Below are 8,189 nucleotides of genomic sequence, written 5' to 3' on the forward strand. Positions count from 1 at the left end.
GGTGAGAAGAAAAGAAGGCCCAGTACAACTACAACTACTGCCTTGCTCAGGGGTTTCTTGGAGTAGCATTAAAGACTCCCTGGTCTTGATCTTCATTGCACACCACCTATATGACAAAACTCCAAAACAACAAACTTTCTTCAGAGGAACAAAAAGGAAGATCATGATTTATATGCTTTGATGGTTTTTGTTTGAGTGAGAAAAGAGGAAAAAAATGGGTTATCATAGCTCTGAGATTTCCAACATGATGGAAATTTTCATAATGTTGCTTCTCTTTTCATTACTCAGTACCACCCACATTTTCAGTGTTGATGCTTTGGCAGATGCAGAGGGCTTCATTGTTCATGGCCTACAAGATGTGCATTATTCCATGGAGGACAATGCTGAGGGGACTCAGAACTTGCAGATTGAGAAGGTTTCTGGAGAAGATGAAAGTGAGGAGCATAAGATTTCAGTGGTGGAGAAGTTCAGGTCTTTGCTTGGATTGAGGAGCTTACACAAGAGAACACCATCAAATGGTGACAGTGAAAATGTGTCCCCATCTCCTTCTCCTTCACCCTTTACTGAAGCTGAGGCTCCAAGTCCGGCTCCAGCTCCGGCTCCGGCTCCGGTAGTGCACATCCACCCACATTTACGACGTCCACACCGGTTGCACTCAATCTCACCGCCTCGGAAAATTGTTAAGAAGGATGATGATAAAGGCAGAACCAGGAAGATACTTGTTGCTGTTCTTGTTTCAGCTGGAGCTGCTACTTTGATTAGTGTGCTTGGCCTCATTTGGGGTTGTAAGAAGTACAAAGCGCACAAGAAGAAACCCACAAGAGTGATTTCAGTTTACGGCCAAAAGGGAGGAGGAACAAGCGGTGGATCAAAGTATGTTGGTTCTCAAAAACCAGAAAGCAAGGTGAGCTTAAACCCTGCCACTCATGATCTCATTTATGTTAATTCATTAGACGTTGATGATATAGAGCAACAACAACAACCGCCCTCTTGTCTTAAGCAAACCTCTCACACTTTAAATGCCTCACCAAATCATTACACACAAAGAGGCACATTGAATGAGACAGTAGAGGATGAGTGTAATCAAGATATGGTGAAACCAGATTTTGACAATGTTAGTAGTTCTTCCACAAGGGAAATTACCTCTGTTCATGAGGATAATGCAGAATCAGTTAATTATGAGTCTGACTGTGCCTCAACTGGGGTTAAAGTTGCTCCCATTGATGCTTATTCTTCTGATGAGGAATCTTTCCATTCTTTTGGTGATTCCAATTCATCAAGCTTTCGCCTTTCGAATGCTTCAGCGAGTAGTCTCTGCGACAATGTAGTAGAAAATATGTCCACAAATGTGCCAAACAGAGAGCATTGTTTAGCACCCTCTTTTATGAACTCACCAAATCCATCAGTAACCCCAAACCAAACTTCAATTCCATCTTTGACTGCACCATCTTCTTCCAATAATGCAAACAATTTCACTCCTCCTCCAACTCCTCCCCCTCCTCCACCTCCACCCCCACCCATGCGCTTTGATCCTTTAAGTTCTTCTGCTAGTTCAACTCGAATTACATCTAGAGCTTCATCCTCTTCCACATTGAAAAATCTATCACCTCCAAGAAAATCGAATTCTTCTTGTGGATCAAACCAAGTCTCAGAAGGTGGCTTTCCATTTTCGCCTCTAAAGTCCTCAATGCCTTCTCCAACTCCGCCTTCTATTCCTCCACCACCTTGCCCACCTCCCTTTTTGAAAGCAGCTAACAACTCTGCCAAAGGTCCACCTCCTCCACCATTCCCTCAAGTCACACCATTGGGAAAAGATGGAACTCCATTGCCTAAATTGAAGCCGCTACACTGGGACAAAGTTAGAGCTGCACCAGATCATTCTATGGTGTGGGACAAACTGAGATCAAGCTCATTTGAGTAAGTGACATTACTGGTTATTATTTGCTTTCTCTTTTTCTACTTGGACCTGAGTAAATTATGCACCCTGAAACAGGTTTGACGAGGATATGATTGAATCACTTTTTGGATACAATCTTCAAAACACAATGAAGAATGATGAAGGAAAAAGCAAGACACCTTCTCCAAGTAAGCATGTACTTGAGCCAAAGAGACTACAGAACATTACCATACTTTCAAAAGCCCTGAATGCTACTACTGATCAAGTATGTGAAGCACTAGTACAAGGTATATATGTAGCTCCTAAAGCTATAAGACTCTGATAACTAATCAACTACAAAAGTTAATACTGAATTTAAATTTTAACAATTTGTCTGTAAAGAACAATCACTTAAACAAGCACTTATGGTTGAAAACAGGAACCGGTTTGTGTTTACAACAACTTGAAGCACTTGCGAAGATGGAGCCAACCACTGAAGAAGAGGCAAAGCTCTCTGGCTATAAAGGAGATATCAAGGAACTGGGGTCAGTTGAGAAATTTGTTCTGGCAGTACTTAACGTTCCTTTCGCCTTTCAGCGAGTTGAAGCCATGCTTTACAGAGAAACTTTTGAAGATGAGGTGGTTCATCTTAGGAACTCATTTTCAGTCCTAGAGGTAACAAACCATCAATGGCCAAACCACCTTATGTAGCTACAAATATATGAACAGAAACTAATTGTATTATTTTTGTCTAAATTATTATAGGAGGCCTGCAAGGAACTGAGGTCAAGCAGGCTGTTCTTGAAATTACTCGAAGCCGTGTTGAAAACAGGAAATCGGATGAATGTGGGAACTATCAGGGGAGGTGCCAGAGCATTCAAGCTAGACGCGCTTCTCAAACTTGCTGATGTAAAAGGAACTGATGGAAAGACTACCTTGTTACACTTTGTTGTGCAAGAAATAATAAGGGCAGAAGGAATCAGAGTCTCGGATAGCATAATGGGGAGGATCAGCCAGAAAAACAAAAGCAAAACTGTTGAAGAGAAGGAAGAAGATTACAGAAGAATGGGGCTGGACCTTGTCTCTGGTCTCAGCACTGAACTCTACAATGCGAAGAAGACAGCTACATTGGACTTGGATGTTCTTGCAAGTGGTGTATCAAACCTATCTGATGAAATGACCAAGCTGAAGCATTTGATAAACAAAGAGTTGGCCATGGATGAGAAAAGTGGTAACTTTGTGATCTCCATGAAGTCTTTCATAAGCTACGCAGAGAATAGTTTGAAAGAGTTGCAGGGTGATGAGAATAGAGTGCTGTCACATGTGAAGGAGATAACAGAGTATTTTCATGGAAATGTGAGCAAAGAAGAAGCAAACCCACTTAGAATTTTTGTGATTGTTAGAGACTTTCTAGGCATGTTAGACCATGTCTGTAAAGAGCTTAGAAGCTCAAAAGCCAGCCGCACTCCAAATCCTCTTGCTCCATTCAGATAGATTGTAGATATAAGATTGCTTGGTGTGTTCATAAGCTGCATTGTTCCTTTTCATTAAGCAGAATGTGCAACTTGATTATGGATTTTGATGTAGAATTTGGGAGCATTTCAACTATTTACTTGGCATTTAAGCATATGCTGAATCATTGCACTTCATCAATATTATACTCACCATGTAAATGTCTGGAATGCTCTTAAATGTGGTAGTTGCTGTGACTCAACTAGGATGGACAACACACTAGCATCAAAATATGTTATAGTGCACAAATCAAAATATACACAACTCTGTTATAAGATTTTCATTCTTCATCACTATTACAAATCGAATTCTATTACAAATCGAATTGACCTGAAGTTATTTGCATCAATCTTCATTATTTTTCTTAAATTACAAAATTTTAACAGATGACACAATAACTTCGAAACGAATTATCTGATTGGTTTGATGATCACCTTGCGACAAATCATATCCAATGCTGCAATCCCAAGTCATATCTGACTAAAATTAGGTACTTGCAAAACTTCCAGAGCAATGTTTCTTTCCTTTCTTTCTTCGGAACGAAGTCCTTTTTCTTTTCTTTTTTTGGGAAAATCCATTCATGTTTGAGTAAATGACAAACATAGCCTTGTTACGCTCCTTTTTTAAAAGAAGTTCAAGAAACATCCGGATTCATCAGAATCCACGCGTCCTGATGCCATTGGCTCTTTGACATGTCGAAACATGAAAGGACCCAACAAACAATTACACAAACTTGCTGACGTGGCGCACTGTGACAGGATCGAACTCTCTAGTATGTTTCAAAACCCATTAGAGCAAAGCCTTTATAAATAAAGCTCCTCTGCTTCGCCACCTCCATCACCATTCAGAAATCACAAACACCGTCAGAGAAGAAAGCCTAGAATTACAGAAGAAGATGAGGAACACCAGAGCATTGTCGTTGACGTTTTTGCTTCTCTTTGTTTCAGGTATGAGAATATGTTACAATCTTTGTTTGTTACAAGTTACACCTAATATGATCATGTTCAAGTAGAAAAGTTTGCTGAAAAATTTGTTGTTTCTTTTGCTAGAATTCTTGTGTGGAATAGCATTGGCAGCAGAGGGTTCATCGACACCGGGGACGGTGATCGGAATCGATCTCGGAACCACGTATTCTTGTGTGGGAGTGTACAGGAATGGCAATGTAGAGATCATAGTAAACGACCAAGGCAATAGGATCACACCCTCTTGGGTTGCATTCACTGACACCGAGCGGTTAATCGGAGAGGCGGCAAAGAACCAAGCCCCTCAAAACGCAGAACGCACCATATTTGATGTCAAGCGGCTCATAGGGAGAAAGTAAGCAACTTAAATTTCTTTGTGATAGAGTTTAGTTTAGAGCTTTAGATTGTGAACAGGAAATTGAGTGTTTGGTTTGGTTTTGTTGATATAGGTTTAATGATCCAGAAGTTCAGAGGGACATTAAGTTTTTGCCTTATAAGGTTGTGAATAAGGAAGGGAAGCCTTATATTCAGGTCAAGGTTAAAGGTGAGGACAAGGTGTTTAGCCCTGAGGAAATCAGTGCTATGATACTGAGTAAGATGAAGGAAACAGCTGAGGCTTATTTGGGGAAGAAGATCACAAACGCTGTAGTAACAGTTCCAGGTAATGTCTAAGTTTCCTCTCTTAAAATTTTAGATAAAAGTCTAATTTTGTCATCAACTTATGGTTTAATGAGTTTGTTTGGATTGGTTCTTGTAGCTTATTTCAATGATGCACAGAGGCAGGCTACTAAGGATGCAGGCATCATTGCCGGGCTCAATGTTCAGCGAATCATCAACGAGCCAACGGCTGCAGCCATCGCATATGGTCTAGACAAGAAGGAGGAGAGGAACATATTGGTTTATGATCTTGGAGGTGGTACATTTGATGTTAGCATCTTGAGTATTGATAATGGTGTGTTTGAGGTGAGATCTACTAGCGGAGACACCCATTTGGGAGGAGAGGATTTCGACCACAGAGTGATGGACTATTTCATCAAGTTGATCAAAAAGAAGTACAACAAGGACATTAGCAAGGACAACAAGGCTATAGGGAAGCTTCGCAAGGAATGCGAGAGGGCTAAGAGGGCCTTGAGTAGCCAGCACCAGGTTCGAGTGGAGATTGAGTCACTGTTTGATGGTGTTGATTTCTCGGAGCCATTGACAAGGGCCAGGTTTGAGGAGTTGAACGTGGACTTGTTCAAGAAGACAATGGGGCCAGTCAAAGAAGCTTTGCAAATTGCAGGGTTGAAGAAGACAGATATTGATGAGATTGTGCTTGTGGGAGGGAGCACTAGAATTCCGAAGGTGCAACAGCTGTTGAAGGACTTCTTTGACGGGAAAGAACTGAACAAGGGTGTCAATCCTGATGAGGCTGTGGCCTATGGTGCTGCAGTTCAAGGTGGAGTCCTCAGTGGAGAAGGCGGCAAGGATAACAAAGGTAATACATGACTGTACATAAGATGATGATTGTTATTGGAGGTGTTTCATAGCACTCATACTAAAAGATTTTCTTTTCTGTTTGTTTCAGACCTTCTCTTGATTGAAGCTGCTCCTTTGAGTCTTGGAATCGAAACAGCTGGTGGTGTGATGACAAAGTTGATTCCAAGGGGTACCACTATTCCGACCAAGAAGTCACAAATCTTCACCACATATCAAGACCAGCAAACCGTAGTGTCGATCAAGGTATATAATAGTTTGCAATAAACAAATGTACAGATTTTCTGGTTGGAACTTCGATACTGATGTATTCTTGGTAATTTTTCAGGTCTTTGAAGGTGAAAGGAGCTTAACAAAGGATTGTCATGAGCTTGGAAAATTTGATCTAACTGGTATTGCACCTGCTCCAAGGTAATTAGAAACTTACAAGAGTACTATAGAATGTCTCCTAATTGGTTTAAGGAAATGCATGTTTACTGAACCTCGCTGTAACATCTTTTGCAGGGGAGTGCCACAAATTGAGGTGACATTTGAGGTTGATGCTAATGGAATCCTACAAGTGAAAGCGGAGGACAAGGCCGCGAAGAAGTCTCAATCCATTACGATTACTAATGACAAGGGGCGTCTCAGCCAAGAAGAGATAGACAGGATGGTGAAGGAGGCCGAGGAGTTTGCTGAAGAAGATAAGAAATTGAGAGAAAAGATAGATGCTAGGAACAAGCTTGAGACCTATATATACAACATGAGGAGTACTATCGGTGACAAGGACAAGCTCGCTGATAAGATCGACTCGGATGACAAAGAGAACATCGAAAGCACACTGAAGGAGGCTCTGGGGTGGTTGGATGACAACCAAAACGCTGAGAAGGATGATTTTGATGAGAAGCTGAAGGAAGTGGAAGCAGTGTGCAATCCAGTCATAAAGCAAGTGTATGAGAAGAGTGGTGGAAGTTCTGCTGATTCGCAGCAGGAGGATGAAGATGAACCAAATGATGAGTTGTAGAGTTAGAAACTAGGGGATACGGAGACGATTCAATTCAAGGGTTCCAGTTTTTCATTTGTTCAGTACTTATTAGACTAAACTGCAGTATGATCAATATTCTAGACCTTCGTGTATAAATTAAGTTTCAAGATTAAATGGAAACCATAGTGGTTTTCATTTGGTGAAGAATGTACGGCTGGATTTTGAATTTTTGATGCATATGCTTCATTTTTGGGTATCCTAAAAGACTAGTCGAACTCTACTAGTTGATACGCTTAACGCTTTTTCAAATTTTATGTCCAGTTTTGCAAACATAAGGGACAATTGCTTTGCCCAACTTCAAAGGCTTTAAACTGTGATGCTCTTATTTTCTAGTTGTTATGTTGGTGCCGCTCGATATATTACTTCTTGCTTTAATTTGTGCATTATGCCGATCTTTGAGCTCTTTTTTCAACGCTCGAAATTGAGATTGGCAAGCTTGAGCACTTCAGTTTGTTGGTGGACCTCACTAATTTTTCACATAATCGACAAGAAGTTTGTCCCATAATTTTGAAGAAGTTATACATTTTTTGGTGATCGGACACATGGTTGCACGCACCCATGAATCACACAATTGAATTTTCTCATCATCTTACTAATTGCAATTAGATTTTCCCATGGTTGGACGAGATATGAAGAAATGGAGGATAAATTGATGAACGAAGAAGATGAGGAAGTAAAACTTTCAAAAGTTGTGTGAGAAATTATAGGAAGATGATGAAATAAAATTATAGGATTTGTTGGTGTAGTTTTCAATTTTTTGATTTTTACTTACAAAATAAAATTTTAGGTGAAAACAGAAAGAAAAAAAACAAACAAACAAACCTACCGGTTGTTATTTTATTATAGCCATCCAATGACTATAATTAAATAACCATTATTTTTAAAACCGTTTGAGAGAGAAACAAGATAGCCGTTAGCTATTGATGGGCCATAATACCCCAGAAATTTGATATTAGTTTTTGATATTAATTGAGAATTTTCGAGTTAGAAGTTAGTGTGTTTTGAGGTACGAAGGAAGAGCGGAAGCGTTTGGACGCATAATTACCCGAAACGGTCTTATGGTTCTGAAGGGTCAAAAGTTGACTTTCAAATCTGTTGGGTTTCTCGAGAAACTTCCTTCACGAAAGTTGTAGATCACGACGATACGAGTTCGTAGGCACGTGGCACGCATAAAACGGACTTCGTATGAGAAAGTTATGGTCAGTAGAAGTTGTGGCTTTTCGAGAATATTTAGGTTAAATAGGAAAATTTCGTTTTGGGTCCTCATAATTTTCAGAACCCATTTTCTTCCCCTTTCTTCTCCCTCCCCGAACCCGAGAGAACCCAAGCTCCCCAGTCG

General features: G+C 40.3%; 2 protein-coding genes across 2 annotated transcripts; both read left to right on the top strand.

The window, feature by feature from the left end:
* Positions 1-214: 214 nt before the first annotated feature.
* On the top strand, positions 215-3,370 carry LOC101313534 (formin-like protein 11-like). The gene is made up of 6 exons (XM_004304927.1): positions 215-863; positions 897-992; positions 1,050-1,917; positions 1,994-2,184; positions 2,316-2,551; positions 2,642-3,370. Exons 1-6 carry the CDS (start codon positions 215-217, stop codon positions 3,368-3,370), a joined length of 2,769 nt encoding a protein of 922 aa, XP_004304975.1.
* Positions 3,371-4,230: 860 nt separating this feature from the next.
* LOC101311773 (luminal-binding protein 4-like) lies at positions 4,231-7,097 on the top strand. The gene is made up of 7 exons (XM_004302350.1): positions 4,231-4,335; positions 4,438-4,705; positions 4,800-5,011; positions 5,108-5,827; positions 5,918-6,072; positions 6,155-6,237; positions 6,331-7,097. The coding sequence occupies exons 1-7, from the start codon at positions 4,284-4,286 to the stop codon at positions 6,827-6,829; spliced, it is 1,989 nt and encodes a 662-aa protein (XP_004302398.1). The 5' UTR covers positions 4,231-4,283; the 3' UTR covers positions 6,830-7,097.
* Positions 7,098-8,189: the final 1,092 nt, after the last annotated feature.

Source organism: Fragaria vesca, linkage group LG6 (genome assembly GCF_000184155.1).
Source record: "Fragaria vesca subsp. vesca linkage group LG6, FraVesHawaii_1.0, whole genome shotgun sequence".
NCBI lineage: Eukaryota > Viridiplantae > Streptophyta > Magnoliopsida > Rosales > Rosaceae > Fragaria > Fragaria vesca.

What these genes read in the sequence shown, in the direction of transcription:
- LOC101313534 (XM_004304927.1), top strand. Translation starts at nt 215, where the DNA reads ATGGGTTATCATAGCTCTGAGATTTCCAACATGATGGAAATTTTCATA. An exon ending in ACAACAACAACCGCCCTCTT is followed by an intron (nt 993 to 1,049) that starts GTCTTAAGCAAA and finishes ACACACAAAGAG; the next exon opens with GCACATTGAATGAGACAGTA. An exon ending in ACTCATTTTCAGTCCTAGAG is followed by an intron (nt 2,552 to 2,641) that starts GTAACAAACCAT and finishes AAATTATTATAG; the next exon opens with GAGGCCTGCAAGGAACTGAG.
- LOC101311773 (XM_004302350.1), top strand. Translation starts at nt 4,284, where the DNA reads ATGAGGAACACCAGAGCATTGTCGTTGACGTTTTTGCTTCTCTTTGTT. An exon ending in CGCTGTAGTAACAGTTCCAG is followed by an intron (nt 5,012 to 5,107) that starts GTAATGTCTAAG and finishes TGGTTCTTGTAG; the next exon opens with CTTATTTCAATGATGCACAG. An exon ending in AAACCGTAGTGTCGATCAAG is followed by an intron (nt 6,073 to 6,154) that starts GTATATAATAGT and finishes GTAATTTTTCAG; the next exon opens with GTCTTTGAAGGTGAAAGGAG.